The sequence below is a fragment of the Theobroma cacao genome, chromosome 1 (genome assembly GCF_053813885.1).
Source record: "Theobroma cacao isolate CCN51 chromosome 1, ASM5381388v1, whole genome shotgun sequence".
In the NCBI taxonomy this organism is placed as follows: Eukaryota; Viridiplantae; Streptophyta; class Magnoliopsida; order Malvales; family Malvaceae; genus Theobroma; species Theobroma cacao.
Window position 1 is genome coordinate 5314899 of NC_142639.1, and position 18447 is coordinate 5333345.

The 18447-nt window shown below is 30.9% G+C and overlaps 1 protein-coding gene across 2 annotated transcripts; it reads left to right on the forward strand.

Moving 5' to 3' along the window:
- Positions 1-10969: 10969 nt before the first annotated feature.
- LOC18611564 (adenine deaminase) lies at positions 10970-16339 on the forward strand. 2 transcript variants are annotated; one of them, XM_007047886.3, is made up of 7 exons: positions 10970-11142; positions 12267-12381; positions 12462-12532; positions 13394-13681; positions 13900-13939; positions 14719-14827; positions 16056-16339. In XM_007047886.3, the coding sequence occupies exons 2-7, from the start codon at positions 12288-12290 to the stop codon at positions 16132-16134; spliced, it is 681 nt and encodes a 226-aa protein (XP_007047948.2). In that variant the 5' UTR covers positions 10970-11142; positions 12267-12287; the 3' UTR covers positions 16135-16339. The 2 variants fall into 2 exon arrangements, with proteins under 2 accessions (XP_007047948.2, XP_007047947.2); XM_007047885.3 differs by lacking the exon at positions 10970-11142 and adding an exon at positions 11162-11402.
- The last annotated feature ends 2108 nt before the right edge of the window (positions 16340-18447 follow it).

Genomic DNA, 18447 nt, shown 5'->3' on the forward strand with positions numbered 1-18447 from the left:
TTTTGGGGAAGTTTATATAGCAAAATAAATAAATATTCACATTGCAAAAATACATAATGAAATAAAATGGTTATATAAGAACTATAAGTAAATACAAAATATATATTCATGATATATATATATATATATATATATATGCATACAAAGAAACATAATATTTTTTTAAGATAAGAAACAAATATTAAACTTCGTAGGCACATGACACATCACTATTGTATCGTTAAATGTCATGGCATGTAGATATTTTATGTACACAAGTATAAGCTCCGATGATTGGAGTTTTCGAAGGATCTTGCGAAGGCGAGATTTTTTCGAGAAATTTCTTAGGTGAAGAGATACTTCCAGGTCCCACCAGTACGACGGGAGAGCGTGAAGAATATCTTTAATAAGAGGCTTATGCTCGTAATAGTCTGAATTTACGAAAATGCTATTTTTTCTAAAAACACGAATGATTACCCCAAGGATGAGATCTATTCATTTAATTTGCGAAGGTAAGTTTTTTGGATAATTCCTTAGGTGAGAGAATATTATCGAATCACACCAGTATGATGGGCAGATCCGAGATATATCCTTAATGAAAGGTTTTCGTTTGACATTATTTGTATTTTATGCCATGCATTTCTCGAACACATCATGTGCACGTCACACCCGTAAAATCAAATAAAATATTTTAATTTGCTAACAAAATAGAGGGTAAAAAAAAATGATAATTAAGGGAACACAATGAAATAAATTAAATAATTAAGGTTCAAATAGGATAACCTATAGTTAAGTGGTACCGTTCGTGGAACGGGTGTTACGTGGGTGCTAATCTTTTTTTGTGCGTAATCGTACTCTCAAACCCAACTTTAAAAATCGTAGACAAGTTTAACGTTTTTTCGACAGATCTAAAATTAATTTAATATCTCGTCGATTAGAATCGAGTCAATAGGTAGCCAATTACACCTAGGAAAAAAATTGGGTTGCCTTTCAAGAAGCGCTTTTTTATAATCACTAGCTTGACTATGGTACCCCCTTCTGCACTACTTTATATGGCTAGAGACTTTTTTTATTAACCTTGACTGGTCCGATAAATCCATTATAAATCTCAATAACATCATAAGGATGAATATTTACCACCTTAAAGGTGTTCCCCCAATATGGTCTAAGATTCCATGGCAAAAGATAAAGTTGTGAATCAAAAAATATTACTCGCTGTCCAACCACAAAATCAAGATAGCTGAAAAGTGGTGGTGTTTTGTCTCAAGAGTTGGTGCCTGTGTTGTTGAAGGTGGTGGAATAGGCTTACTTTTACTCTCATTGACTAAATCTACTTCATAGTAACTATCTGTATAGGGATACTGAGTTGCATTGAACAAAATAAATACCACTTTTTCCTCTCCATCGCTCAAAAAAAGTACTTGTAGAATATAAAAGAAAATTTTTATGTATTAAAATTTATAACAAATATAACAAGATAACATACCTCTCCCCAATAGAATTTATACGCAATCTGTCAGATAGATCTACAAGAGTCTGTAATCCTACATTAAGCCCTCTACCCCTTAACCTTGAGGATGTGTCATCTACACTTGCACCTAAATCAATAGATGGGGATCTACGAGAATTGTGAGTAGATGTTTCATTTTCTACTTGCTCTGCAAATGCACCCAACAAAGAATGTGTCTCAGAGGGCACATCATTATACTCCTGCTGCATCTGTCATTGAATGGATAGATCAGCAAACGCACTAGGATTTGTAAGCTAGGTGACTTCCAGAGGCATTTGTTGATCTAGGTCTCGATTTTGAATGCTTCCTTTTAACCATCGTTCCTTCAATATTTTTTTGTAAAAATTCAAACACAAATTATATTTCAATAAAATTGAATTAAAGTATAAAAATCATCAATTTACAACAATGACAAGTATGATTATTCATTTGTACAATTAAAGTTGCAATTATATAGTATTAATTTCAACATTTATAAATATAAACTTTCCGTTATAATTTTATATCATGTCAATATCTTTTAATATTATAAAATTTAAGTTAAATAACTATGTAACAAAAAAAAAAAAACCAATATCATATATGCCTGCCATCATCAATCACTTTTAGAATAAGCAAACTCATGTTCTTCATTATTATCACTATCATCACTAAAAGTTTCACAATCGTCGTCTTCAAGTATATATTTTCTTATGAGCAAATATATTTTAATCTATTTTACTTAACCCAACCCTTCTTAAAACTAAATATTTTATTATTCATTATATTTTTCATCCATCTATACTTGCTGTTTTTATTTTTTTATTATTTTTTTTACAACTTTCTACCTAAATCGGTCACCATTATTCACATACTTATTTACTTATCTAAAAACAAACATTTATTTATTGCCTATTTGTAATTTTTTATATTTTTAATCATGATAAAACTTTTAACTTTCTTTCTTAATTATCTTATACCTACAATGCTCCTCAACACAATACTGAGCCAACTAACAAGTTCATATAACAAATAAGAGAAAGGATTTTACCTTGTTTGGGCTTGAATACTAACCCAAAATGATTGATCTATTTGGCAGCACCCAAGCCCGTATCCTCAGCTCACCATGCTTCCTCTGCCGATTGTACCGTGGGAGGGAAAAGAAGAAGCCTTTCCTTCTCTAGCTAATACGACGTCGTTTAGAGCCTTTTTTTTTCTTTTTCTCTTCTTTTTTTCTCTTTTTTTTTTCTTTCTTTTGCTGCTCACCCCTTTCTCATTAGCTCTTTTTTACTCTGCTCTTTCACTAGCTTTTTTTCCTCATTAAAAAGCTCACTCTTTGGCCTTTCTACCTAACCGGCAGCAACCCAAATCCTCCCTCTCTCTCATACCGGCGATGCACCTAAGCCAAAAAACTCTCCCCTTTACTGACGCCGAAACCTTTCTCCCTTTCTCACTTCTACCAGCGTCGCTCAACCCTCTATTTCTCCCCTAAACCAGTGGCAACAACTCCTTAAACTTTTCCCCTCTAAACTTCAACCAATAAATAAAAAAATAAAAATCTAATTCTAGAAACCCAAACCAAGAAATCCCCAAACCACTTCGTTTCTCTCATTTTTAAATGGTGTATTTTTTTATTTTTTGGGTTTTTTTGTTTTTTGATAGAAAGTTGCGATTTGGTTGTTAGAAAAAACTAAGGCTTTTTTTATTTTTGTTGCTCTCTCTGTAGGGTTTGGTCAACAGAAGAAAGGGAAGCAAAGTTGAGGATTTGAGAAACTGAGTGGCACAGATGGTAAGGATTTTTATTTGACTTATATCGGTTTGGTGTCTTTTGAAATTAAGTTGGGGAGCTTTCAAAACAGTTTGGGTGGGTGGTAGAATTGGTTAACATCTGGTCAGAGGTTCAAGTTTTTACCCTATCACAAATTTGAATATTTTAAATTTTATTAATGAATTAATTTTTTTAATATTACTCAATATAAAACAGAATGTTATATTACTAAATTTATTATATATATATATTTATGACACAAATTATATGTTATACATTGATATATATTACAAAATTTGTATAATTAATTATCAATATAAATTTATAAAAAGTATGATAATAACTAATAAAATTAATAACTGTAATCGTATAAATGATATTTACTATAAGCTTATATATAAAACATATTAATATATATATATGGAAGATGTTTTAATATCTCATATACATACATATATATATATATATATATTAACTTATAAAGTTATGTCAATTAAAGAATATAACTTGTACTTTCATATTAATACAACAGATTATATATATATATATATATATATATATATATATATATATATATATATATATTATCTAGCTATGATTCTAATTTGTATACATAGATATAATAAATTAATATATTTTAAATATATTATATTAATAAGTTTATTATAAATCTATCTTCTTAATTTATATATATTAACTAATTACAATTAAAACGTACATAAAGTATTATTATTTTTTGTTTAATTGATTATTATATCTTATCATGTATTTTTATAAAATTAACAAATTTATTTTGTTCTTTTAATAAATTTTTTAATGTTATAAAATTAATTAATAATGTATGATTCAATAAAGTTTTAAAAAATGTACAAAATTAATCAAAGAAAAACATACTTAAACTTTTAAATATTATAAACTTCAATATGTATGTATTTGTTAATATCTATTTTTTATAAAAGATTAATAAAATTTATAAAAAGTATAAGATATTTTAAGAAAAAGAATTAAAATAATATTATTACTAACAGAATTTTCCAATGGAATCTTCCATTGGAAATTTCCATTGGTAATAACTTTTTCCAACAGAAAATTCTGTTGGAAACTTTATTGGGTTTCAAAATTTTTTGAGTCCTTAAACTTTTCGATAGATTTTCAATGAAAATTTTTTCGTTAGAAAATTTTAATGAAAATCCGTTGGAAATTGTCACGACCCGGAACTCTCATCGAGCCAGTGACAACCGCCGCGACGTCCCGATAAGCACTCATTACCCCGAATGCCGATCGAAACCCCGCAAGGCTTAGCATCAACTTCCGCATCTCCCCGGTGAGCGACAGTTATTAAATCTCGCATTTCAAGAAAACATAAGTTGGTTCCAACTCAAAACAATAAAATATTATTTTCTAGCTCACAGGGGCATTTTCGTTATTTTTTTTTAAATTTTGAAATCCGTAAAAATGTAATATGTAAGTGGAAACACGTATTTCATGATTTAAATTAAATTTTGAAGTCTAAAACATTCGTTTAAAGTAAAATTATAGCTATTTGAATATAATAAAAACATTAAATAGAATATTCTATTTTTTTAAAACACAATATTTTCAAAGTCATCCTAAAATAATTTTTGTAACGTCAGAGTAAAATAAATTTATTCATATGGTAATAAAGATAATTAAAGTATGAAATTTCCTTTACAGTGACACGTGGGCCCCCAACTAACCAAGAAAGTGTAGAGCTACGAACCCTTACTTCCTATGATGCAACTTCGAGATTAATTCTTGTCTTAATCAACTATCAACAAACTGTCATGAGCCTGAAAAATGGATAGGAAGAGGGGTGAGATTAAATAATCCCAGTGAGTAAACAATTACCATCAAAAGCATCTAAAGCCGAGTAGATGGAGACAATATAAAAAAAAAACGTTATATTTCAATAATGTTCATAACGCAAAATTCGTTTCGATCTATACCAAACAATTCTTTTTCATCAAAATTTCCCTGACTTATGAATTTCTTAAACTTGGTCCTTGCCAATATCATTCTCGCGGGTACCTTCGTCAAGGTATCCCACTGAGACCGCCAAGGCTGTTCAATGACCCATACCCATAAACATGTTTTCACATCTGACACACAGCCGTTCCTTGGCGTTGGCTGAGTCTCACTCTCACGTGGTGGCCCAAATGTGAGGTGCACTCAAATCATACCTCAGGAGATACTTCACCGAACATCTCCCCCCGGAGGTAAGTATATAATTGAGTTACCGTGCCCCTCTCATAAGCAGTTCACGGAAACCCCCACCACTGCAGTGACCGTTTAGTATACCACCAGACCCATAAAAATTCCAGTAGCATAATATGGCGAATAAAATGTAATCCAGTCGACCGAGACCAATCTAAAACTATTCATATATTTCATGCCAACCCCAAAAATTTAGCCATCATGCTACCATAGTGTCATAAGCCCCAATTTCAATAACATATAAAATCATAAATTTCGACACAGTCTCCATATACTGAATTTTTCCAAAACAATATATGATTTCAAAACCAGTATAAATTTCATTTTTATTAAAAAATATTTTAATTGAAAAACATAATATTTTATAATTTAAGCTCAACATTCAATAAAAGCATTAAACAAGTATAATTACTCTAGATATTTAAGACGATAAATTGTCCACTCACAGTTTTAGGAGTCGACGTACTCCTAATCCCAGTCTTCAAGCACAATTTTTGTACTTTTACCAGTGTAATTTGCTCACCACCTATCCACAATGTACAATACATAATTCACCACATCAATGCTTGACCATTATAAAATCAATTCAGGCTCGGTATATATGCATGATATGACATGCAACTTATCCGACTACCGCTTAAATGCGGTGCTAACCTAATTCGACCTATTACCCAATTAAATTACTAACGCGTCCAATTTAATCTCAAATTAATTTTTTTCAGTTTCTATACCTCAATTGCACCCAAATTGACTTAATGTCCCTCAGTGTGATGCAAATTATCAGTCCCGATAGCAAATTACGAAAATACTCCTAATGGGTAAAAATTCGTATTTTTGCTCCGAAAATTCTCATTATTTTTCTAGACTCATAATTCATCATTATTCATCATAATTCCTCAAATAAACATCAAGATCATCAGCCAATATTCCCCTAGAAAATTCGACCAATAATGGTAATGGAGGAAAATAAATTCTTTTCTTGTTGTTTTGTTCCTAAATATGCTAAACTAACTTAAAACACTAACATAACTTAAAATCAAATTAATCTAACAAGTTTCTCTCTCCTAACCCATTTTTTCAGAATTGAATTCATCCTCAAATCACATGATTCAACCATGAAAAATGATGAGAAATGCATGGAAATGATAAATCTTAAGCTAACCTTGAAAAATCATACCTTTAAACACTTGATTCCTTGAAAAATCACACTTTTTCTTTGAATTTTCTCACTCTAGGGTTTGTTTCTATTTCTCTCTCTCTCCTGCTGGTTCTGGCTGACCATCCCAATGAAGAATTCTGGAATTTTCAAGCCTTTTTAATAGGCTTAATAAAATATTATTATTTTATTTATCTTTTGAATATTTTATTATTTTATTTTTTTCTAGCCATCTTTTTTACTTTCTTTTTCTACCACTCAATCCTCTTCACTTATCCATGTCTTCCATGAAATTTCTAGATTTTTCCAAAGTTTTGGTGAAGCAAATTTTTAAAAATTACACTTTTACCCCGATAAAGTGAAAAATTATATTTTTACCCCAAAAATTGAAAAATTGCCCATAAACATATTTTTCATCCCTTATACTCATACCATTCTCCAATTTGTCAAATGTGATCTGAATTCTCTCAAAATCTCAAATTTTGTCCATGAGTGGAAAAATTACAATTTTGCCCATAGATAGTGAAAATTTCGTTTTGACTCCGAATTGATCATCGAACTCCTAATTACCGTTTTGAGTCATCCCTGAACTGTGAAACTCTTAATTTCACCTTAAAATTCCTATTTGAACTAGTTCAAGGCTTAATCGACTTAATGATACAATTAGGGGTAATATCGTCTTTTAACGATTCTTTGAACTTCTTAAATATGCAAACATTCTATTGAGCATGTAAATGATATTATAATTATTTTACAAAGCAGGGTTTGACAGAAATTCTGTATGAAAATGTAGTGGCTGAAATTTTTTTGGTCGTAAAAAATTTTTCCAACGGATTCGTCGAAAATCCATCGGAAAAATTAATTAGAATTTTTGTTAAAATTTTGTTGAAAATTCGTTAAAAATTTTCAATGAATTTTTGTTAAAATTTCGTTGAAAATCCGTTAACGAAAATTTCTAACAGAATATTTTTCATCGAAAAAAACCTGTTTTCTTGTAGTGTATCTTATATCTAGTTTTTGTTATGCCTATGGAATGATTTATATATTAATTATTTTTGTGGTCTTAAATGTTTGATTTTTCTTAAAAAAGTTAAGAGTTGCTTGAATTAACTTTGTTTCTTCGAAAGGCTAGCTGATAGCTTAAAAGTTAGATTCTATCAGGGGTCGTTTTTGTGTTTTGACTGGAGCCTGGTCTTTTTTGTTTAAATGGGGGGCTGTATTTGCTGCTGAAAGTTTCCACCCATCTTTAAGTGGAGACTTTTCAATGCATATTTGTACTCCTTCCACAATGTTCTTCGCGTTTCCAAAAAAAATACGAAAAAGAAAAAGCTAAGTATATGTCTATATCTTACTATCATTTTAAGTTAAGTCTCCTTTTAAATGAATTTCATGGTTGAACATCACGCACCTTGCAGAATTAATTATTTCACATTTTAAAATATTGAAAATAGATATTTATCTCAACCTTCAAAATGTTGAAAATATATTTATATGATTGTATTGTAAAAAAATATTTTTTTTTTGTTTTGAATTTTAACTTTTGATCAAAGAAGAAAAAAATAAGTCTATCATAGGTAATTTTGTATTTTGTACAAAGTCATATAATTACGTTATCCGATCACTGAATATCATTCGATACCTCATTCTATATCAACCGTAAATTTGATTGTCTATGTAAAAATCTAATAGCAAGTCCACTTTTTAAATAGCCGTCAAGTTGGGTAGGAACTCAATTTCCTGGGGAACCCCTTATTGAAGGAAAAGGAAAATCAAAATACACTGTTTATCCCTGACAAGAACAACACGTGTAAACCCACCAAAAGTTATTGTTCTTCAATGAAAGCATCCGGGTATTTTTGGGTGCTGCAATTCCAGCCAAGGTTCTCAGCAAAGAGAGTATGGATCAGGGATCCTATTTTTGATTTATTATTGCATTATTTACCAACTTTATGCCGACATGCAAATCTAACCGTAATAAATAGAAGTTGTGGAACCGAAGGTTTGGCCAAGGGTTCCCCTTCCCTTTAGAGAGGAGGAAGAAGAATTGCTTAATATTATAAGCTTGTTAAAAGGCTGTAAGAAATAAGTTCCTTTGTATTTCTTATCTCAATATCAATTATGACTAATCAAACTATCCAATTATTTGATAAAATAACATTATTTAACTTCAAATGTTAGAAATTACGGAAATTTTTAAAAAGAAAAGCATTATAATTTATAAATTATTTTTGAATAACTGACAATTTCTACTCCAAGAAAAGTATTATAAGTTCTCACTAACAAAAACGTTATCACTTAATTTCAAAGTTTAATTGCATAGTAAAAACTATCTTACGTTATGCCCTTAAGAGAAAATCTTACATCATGAATCAAATATTGTTAAAAACGTTCGAATTAATTATCATAATTCTATGTTGTTCAGTCTTAAAAGCTTTTTATTCATTCCATTTGTTGAGGTCCACCTAATGAGAGAATGCTGGTTCGAGAGAGCAAAAAATAATTTATAAGAATTAAGAATTAGTGTGCTACAATTGTTTTAAGTACCATTTTATCTGTATTTGGTTACTTGATGCACTAGATGTTATAAACGTGAAACGATAAAAGATCCACACGTGTTATAGCAAGACAAATGTCATGCAAGCATATGTTCAATTGTTCTTTAGCTTAATCGCTTGCTTGGAGGAATAGGTTATAGGCACAAAGGATTTGCCTTGGACACTTTCTGTTTTCTTCTTGGCTATAGAGACTCAAGGGAGGCTAGCGACAACGACATTCTACGAATAATGCTACATTCAAAATTGTTAACATTCATCTATCAGAACATGTAGTAACATGTATGCCATTTCAACTTTATTTAACTTTTAACAGCTAAAAGAAGAATAAAATGGAATTTAATTAAAGATCTAATTACATATATATATTGTATCACACATGCATGATTTAAATTTAATAAAAAATATGCAAAGTCTTTTAAAAAAAATAAAAGAAATGCAAAACCACATTTTATCTGTTGGAAATTAAAAGCAATGAAAATTAAAAATAATGAATAATATAGTTTTAATAATAAAAAATTTATATATCTGTTGGATTTTTTGTACTCCTTATCATCTTGCTTTTCTTATTTATGATAATTGTTCATGGCCAATTGACAATTATTTCCTGCAATTGGAACTTTCAAGGGATTGGTTCTAAAATGACAACACCAAGGGACCAATTATACATCAAATAATAATAATTAGAAAAAAAACCAAGATCTTTTATTTTTATTTTGGGACAAGACAGCAAGATCAAATAGGATCTCCCAGGAAACACCCACAGGCAGGGCATGGGCAGCGGGGGGTGCTGGCTAAACACTGCAAAATGACCCGTGAATCTCATTTGATTGACTTTTGTCTCGTTATCTGTGGCATCAAATATCAAAACCCTTTTTACCTTCACGTGCAGCCTTAGCTTATTCAGACAACCAGACAAGTCCCGTACCTATTTTATTAGTCACCCCACTCAAGATTTTCTGTTTCTCATCTTGCCCTCCACATCCACCACAATCCTTAATCTCCCAATCTTTTAATATTATTTATTTTTTTAGTTTTTAAACGTATATATTTTTTTATATTATCCACGTTAGTTCATACTCTAATGTTGAGTTGTCATGGACCCATAGAACAAGACCTTGGATTTGCATGGTAGTTGGAATAGAAAATTATGGCTACAAAATGTTGATCCGTAGTTTTGGTTGGCATTTACTCCTTGAATTTATCTTTTTTTAGTTGGCATTTAAGTGTGACGTTTGAAATGATTTATTAGTTCTCTCTTTTGTTTTTTTTTTTGGATTGTAAAATTGCACTTCTAAGTTAAATTGGTATATAAATGTTATCTATTAGTGGAATTTTTGTTTGCTAACATTTCTATCACTTAGATATCAAAATTATAAGTGATAGATCAATGTTTTAAAAGTGTTTGAACCGACAACTTTTTAGTGGTAGTAGTACCGCAAGGGTGGCCTGGGAGGGTTGGGGCATGGGGCAATGTTTCTATTTTCTAACATATCGCTCAAAAAAGTATCAACCTCTACTAAAGCATGCATAAACTCTTTTCTGATTTAATGGGTAACTATTGACTTTTTCATAGTTTCAAATATATGGGATTATGTTACGTATCAAGATAAGATAGAGGTATGAGATTCTTGATAAAGGTTTTTATTCTAATCCTACTTTATGAAGATTTATTTCTCGTTTTTTTTTTCAATTATTATATATCTAAGGAAGATAATATTTTTATCTTAATTAAATAATTCAAAATATTAAAATCTTATCAAGAATTCCGCTTTATCTTGATTCTAAACCCGCAAACTCGAGAAAAACGCAGTTGAAGTGACGAAATGATCAACACTCCTAATTCCTAAAAGAACGGATAAAAAGGGGAAGAAAAGAGAGAAATTAAAGAAGGGAAAGAAGAGAAGGGCATTTACGTCAAAACAAAAAGAAGAGCAGGGAAGGGAGATTTGTCCTTGTCGTCGTAAGTCGTAATCACGAGCCTTTTATCTGGCGAATCGCGCCACCCTCCAGTCTCCTCCGATTTAGTAGCACTTTAACGTTCATATTTTTCTTTTCTCTTTCTTTCATACTACTATATAAAATAACGACCATTATAAATTGAGAGCAACTTCGAAGAAAACAAATTAAATCAAATGCATTTGTGAAATATTCTGAGATTTTCTAAAAAAGAAATTCTCTCTGCTAATTTTTTCTCCAATGGCCGCTAAATCGATCGAGCAGGTGAGATTTTTTTTATCAGAAGTTCTTGATTTTGTTGAATGTGTAAGTCTTAGATTCTTTTCTGTTTCTTTTGTGAAATTGGAGCCGTTTTATGGAAATAAAAATTTCTAATTTTGGATCAAGTGTCAAGTTTCTTTGATTTTGTGAAATTGAAGTGTTTGCTAGATTTGCCGCCTGAGAAAATGTGGGGAAAGAGGAAGGATTTTTCACTTCAAATTTCTTGCATTTTCGCGTTTTCTTGGGAACTAGAGGGAATTACATTTCATTCATTCATTTTTGTTTCTTTTTGGGGAGTGGAATTTGCTTACAATGGCATATGATTAGCTGATATTTCATGGCCGTTATGATCTAGTCTATGTTCCACTGCATCTATTATTTAAAAAAAATATGAATTTTACGTTTGGTAGCTGAGAAATTGTAGGAAAAGGAAGATATATTCACTTCAATTTCTTGCAATTTTCTTCAGTTTATTGGCCAAATGGAATAGCATTTTATTTTTTTAACTATGGCAATGATGACCCAAAATTTTTTTGCATTGCCTAATTCCTATTTAAGATTCTAGTTATGTTGATTTCTTTTCTTCATATTGAAAAAAGAAAAGAAAAAAATTCATCATCTCTCTAAATTGGTAAATCTGATTTGTTTTTTCCTTTAAATTCTAATGTTAATGTCATCCACTATGAGTCTGAAGAAAATTCGAAACCACAGGCTTGACTTAGAATTGAATTTCAAAAGCTTCAGTATTACAATTTATTGATACCCACTTGTGCTTTTAGTTGTCTTTCTTCTTTGCTATGTCATCTTTGTAGCTTTCTTTATCAGTTTGTTTTGCATGCTTTGTTTTAACGGGTAATTTACTTCCAGGAAAAACCATTCTTACCAGGGATGGTGGACGGAAGCACCAATTTACCAGTCAACATCTCATGCTTTGAGTTGATTAAACCTAGCTTTGATGAGACCCACCAGCATTGTTCTCTCGGTAACTATTTGAGTCAGATACCGAATTATCCAATTTCCTCAGTTTGATAGTTTAATGAATTCCTTTTATTGAGTTTTCAGATGTCTTGCCTATTCTAATCGAGGAGACTTCATTTCCAGTAAGAGAAAAATGCAGCTTAAAGACTTCAAATGTAAGTCCATTAGGAATCTGCTGCAGTCATTTTTTCCTCCCCAATAAAATCAATTGTATCCGCATGGTCTGAGAGGGATGTTTTAAAATTGACTTGCTCAATTGAATAATCTAAAATACACTTAACCAGTCACATCCTTCTTTAGCAGCCTGCATTGTTGTTAAGGAAATTCAAGCTGTTATTGATATTATATTTGCTCTAAAATGACAGGCATACACCTGCAAAAATGCCAGTCACATGTTAGTATCTCCTAATACACTCTTATAACCTGTTCTTAGCTGTGTAACCTTTTGATTGATAGACTAAAAAGACTTGCTTAGTAAATTTGGTACTGCTTGAGAATCAGTTTCTCCAGTAAAATTAAAGGTAAATACTTTTTAAAAAACCTGCATTTTGGCTTTGAGTTAATGCTCAATCTCTTAAGGCATCAGCGTGATCTCTTCAAACCCTCTCTCTTCCTCCTCTGTTTTCTTTCAATCATATCAGTTCATTACTAGAAGTGAAAATTCATGTAAACTGGAACTCAGATAAAGTGTACACAGCTGCTAGTCCATTGAGATAACCTCATGATGGAACATGTGTTGAACAGTTCAAATCTGTCTCATCCTGCGAGATTTAAGGCTTAAGTTTGGATTCCTCTTTTTGTCTTACATTTCATTTTTGGCTTCTATTTTTGTAATTTCTAGACTTGATTCTTTCTAAACAATATTTCTGATCCCAATAATCTCTATTTAAAGGTTGGTTCAAATGTTTTGTTCTTTCGTCAAAATAAATTGCTTCAAAATGAGAATTGGGGAGTTATTTGAGTTGTTCTGTTTAATCTCTCTATACTTCTGTTTATTTGTCAGTTCCTTTGTGCAGGGCCAGGATGTCTATAGCATTTCTGTGTTGCCTGAGGAAGGAAACACGAGCCCAAAATGCACACCACAGTTAACTTTTTTGAGCCTTTTAGAAGTTCCTTTTTCATCTAAAAACCAGATGTGTTTGGATGCGCAATTGAGTTGCCAGAACTGCATCGATTTGAAAGTGGATACTGAAGATGACTATTCATCTTGCATTCTGGATATAAACATTGAGAAAGAGAATTCTGACATACTTAAATCCAGTAATGAAACTGTTGGAAATACAAAAAGCGAAGGTGTAGTGACAGTAAGTACCATTCACCTACCTGTATATCATGTAGCTATTAGAAAAATTGTCTCCTTTTGAAAGGGAACACTCATTGAAATGCAGATCTAATGTATAGTGTGAAATATACCAAATTTAAATATTTAATCATCAAAGCATTGCTGATTATTTCCTGTGAGTGTTAGCATATCTCTTTTTATTTCACTCTGATTCTTATGTTAGATCTCAATGACTTACAGCATTTGCAGAAGCTGTTGCAGAGACAAGCAAGCTTAGTAGGTGAGAGTTCACTCAGCTTTGATTTAATAATGAGTTAATTCCACTAAAACTCAGTCCGAGAGAGGTCTATAATCATATTCTATTACCTATATATGTTTATATTTTATATATGTATGTATTTTTATACTTGTTTGAACGATAATCTCCCTATGTCCCATAAGCTATGGATTCATTTTCTGTTTCCATGATTTAATCATAATTACATGCTTTAGCATAAGATATGTTTGGCAGTTTCTTTTGAACAATAAACAAGAAAACATCTAAAATAAGAGAATTTATTTGCTAGTTCCAAGCTGTCAAAGGCAATTCAGGATCAAACATGTTATCTTCTTCCAGCCCACTGCCTACAGGCCTAAACATTGGCCTAAAGAAGATTAAAGTTGACAAAAGAACTTCATTTGACATATGTAATTCCAGTGACATGATAATTGATATCAAATGCACAAAATACAGACGGCTGAATGGGCCTGTCACTGATACTTGAGAATTCTATGTGAAAACTGTAACTTCATTTTTGGGCTCTGAAGAATTCAAAGATTGAACTCTGTTTAAATATTTTTCCTGATCCCTAAACTTTGGTTTAGCTATCTGATTGGATTTGTTTGTAATTGTTCTTGGAATTGTCTGCTACCTTTTCTCTGAGGTTTCACATCTACAAGCTGTCTAGTTCTCTTTAGGTTATGTATATTGCACATTTGATTCTTCATTCCATACGGTACCCTTGACTTATTGCCATGTAGAATGTGTTTTCAATTTAAAACTGAGTTCTACTTGAACAGACAAATCATCAACTGAGAGGGTTCATGATGCACCAACGAACAGATGGAGAAGATATAAACGGGCCGCATCCTTTGATTCAAGGAAAATAGTCCTCCTTTTCTCAATCTTGTAAGCTCTGGAATTCCTAGCAAACAACCTGTTTGTTTCTAAACTACAAGTTTTTCAGCAGGCCTTGTATTTTCTAATTGATACTTCCATTTAGTAAGAGAATAGATTTGAATTACTGTTAGCATCTTAAAATAACCCACATTAGTATTAAGCCCAGACATCAACACTATGGTTCTATCTTGTATGTTGACTTGATGCAGATATATTTTGATTAAGAAGTCAAAGTCTGATTAAAAGTTTACAATCTTAAATTTTTATGATGGCCAAGGTCATTATAAAATTCTTAAGAAAGTAAAATTAGCACATATTCCAAATCTAATGCGATTGAGGAATGAAAAGATTGTGTAATTGTTGACTATTTGGAGCCAGTGAGGATATCCAAAAATGAGAAGAATTTGTGGACAAGTTGATATCTAAGGGGGAAATATTGCATGGAACAAGTAGGTTTAGGATGTTAGGGAGATAAAAAATGGAGAGCAGTGATGCAAGACGTGAAAGATAATAAAATAAGTATGTGATAGTTCAGTTGAAGCTTAACTGCATTTTGAGAATTTTCTTTAGTTAGTCTGATGTAACTTTATTGTAGAGTTGTTTGTCCATTGATCTACTTTGCAAGTTGAGCATATTATTAACTTAATGGCATATTAAATATAACTGCTTGCTTTACTTTACCTATCTATTAGACTCTTTATAATGGAGGAGTCAATTGTCTAGTGCATTGGTCAAAGACTTGAACTCTGCAGTGAATGCCTCCAAATCATGAGAGCCACCACCAAGAACCCTCATTTTCAGCTATAACTTTTTTTTTCCCTCAACTCATAAGGTAGCCAACCCTTGCCGCAACTTACCTTGATGAAGATTTTACTAAACAATATGCATCTAGTAACTAAATTTATGATATTCATCTGAAATTTGATTAAATGTTCTCACCTTCTATGCTGTCCAACGTGAGACTCACCACTTTTGAACTCCATTCATCGGTCATCCATTACATAAAGCTCAAATATCATGCCACCTCTTGTAGCCTGATAAATTCTAATATTTCTACATTGAAATGAGATTTGCTACATTTCTTGTCTTGTTGGTACTAATGCACATGGTAGTTGAAAGCAATCATAAATTTTCCTAGTACTAACAGTTCTCAGAGATGCCCTTTTGATTCTTTTTCTTTTTTTTTTTTTTTTTCTTCTCATTCGATCATTGACTTATTGTTTCTTCTTTGGTTCAGGTCAAGTGTAGGGACATTGATATTGATTTATCTGACGCTGAGAGTTAGGCAAAATGGTGATGGGTTCAATCATGTCTAGCACCTCCACTCTCATCACCTTCTAGTTTATGCTTGAACTTGTTTTTCTGAAATTTCTTGAGAACTATATATTATGCCTTGAGAACATCTGCTTAAGTTTAGATTTTGAATGTTAATAGTTTTTCACTTTTTTCTTTTATGATTTTTCCACTGTAAATATTACTAGTGTTTCAGCAATGCAGCATCTCTTACCATTGCCCAGAGAATTTACAAGGATGTTGGAGATGGAAAAAGATGATTTAACTTGTGCCTGAGAATGTAGCGATTGATGAGCACAGGAACAAGTACAGTTTGATTGTTCCAACACTAGGAAGAAGTATTACATTATTTTATAACATCCCTTTTTAGGTTTATTGTATAATATTACTGGGATATTTGACTGGGTAACGAAAAGCAAATTTACTTTCTCGGGGCGGGGTGAATTCTGTTACAATCCAGGGCACGTAAATTACATGATAGAGAGGTGGCTTCCTGGGGGGGAAACTAGCAGTGCCAACTGCCAAAAGGAAAAAACCAGCGGGTGAAATTACAGAACCCTAAGGGCATGCTTGATTGGGAGGAATGGGATAGCCATTCCTCTCTTATTTTTATTTTTGAAATAAAATTATATTTGGTTCAATGAAATGGTTATTTTGAAGAATAGTTATTTTAAGAGAAGCCTCAATAGTCATTATCAAAGTTCTCCTTGATAATAGCTATTTCAAATTATTGAGAATAAAAAAAAATTTGATTAGATAAATATATTTTTTTACAATTTAAAAAATTATCTTATAAAAAATACTAAATCTATTTTTTTCTCTCTCTTCCTCACTCCTCTCTTTAAAGCACAAAAGAAATAAATTTTTTACTTCATTTTAAAAAAAAAAAGAAATGACAATATGTAAATATTATTTAACTATAATAAATATTATAAGATATATTATTTAATATTATTATTTGAATATGATAAATATAATAAAGAATATTATTTAGTATTATTTAAATTTAATGAAGAATATATTTTATATTTTAATACTAAATATTATTTAATTATAATAAAAGATTTTAATTATATTTTAATATAAAATATTATTAAATTATAATAAAAATATGTTTGTATTTTTATAAAAATATTATTTAATTATAGTAAAAGTTATTTTGATTTTATTGCTCAGAATATTTTTATCTTTTAACAAAAAAAATTCTTTAATTTTAATAAGAGTATTTTTTTCATCATAGTTTTTTTGTTTTTTAATTACAAAAATTTTGAATTTTAATAAAAAGTATTTTTATCATCTACCCATTGTTCTTTAATCATTTTTAAAATTATTCCTGCCAACCAAACAATGAAATAAGTAATAATAATAATTTTTATTCTATTCTATTATCATGAACCAATCTTTATAATAATTATTCTTCATCTATTTTTTTTAGTGAACCAAGCATGCTATAGAAGTATTAGGTAAAGAAACAATTTTAGTAAACTCTCGTCGTGTCTAACCAGTTGGTATTTTTAGTAAACTCTCATCGTGTCTAACCAGTTGGTATTTGAACCTTGGGGATATTGGTGTGGCGGATGAAAAAATAACTTCAAAATTGTACCTGATAATAGTAACATGGAATTTGGCTATTGTGCCAAACGCTACCTTCCATCTCCTTCACCCACAATAACTACTTTTCTCAGTGTTTATTTTTTGCTTGATAGTAACACATATGAATTTGGATAACTCCAAAGAGCGTCTCCTAGCTTGGGTCTATTTAAGAAATGGCTGTGATGGGGCCTATTATCTTTATGACTCGATGATGGCTATAACTCTTAAAGGACCTTGGCTTGTTTGGATATTAAACAAACATTTGACCCAAAACAAAAAGAACTTGTTAGGCACAGATACTCTTAAGGTTAGTCCCTCTCTGCATCCTTTTGAAAGTCAATTCAGCAACCTTTTTGTTTTCTTTCGGCCATACAGTAACCTACTTTCAGTACAATGCTTTAACAACTCAAGCTGACTAGCCGTTGTTATCCTCTGTAGCTCCCATATGCACCAAAAAAAATAGAATGCAGAACAATGTACTTTTATTTTCAGTATGATTTATATAAAGAATGGAATCTGTAGAAAATTCTCATAAAAAAATCATTACGAGCATTAAAGCTCCCAATTCAAGTCACACAATGAATGGCTATATACTAGAAGGAATTTTCTGAGACAAATAAAATACTCAACACAATTGAACTCTAGTTACCACGACGCATGGAAGAAAAGCTCCATAAACTACGAGGAAAATAACAATAAGAGATGTGAAACAACCTACCGTAGGACCAGAAGCGTAGGCCAGC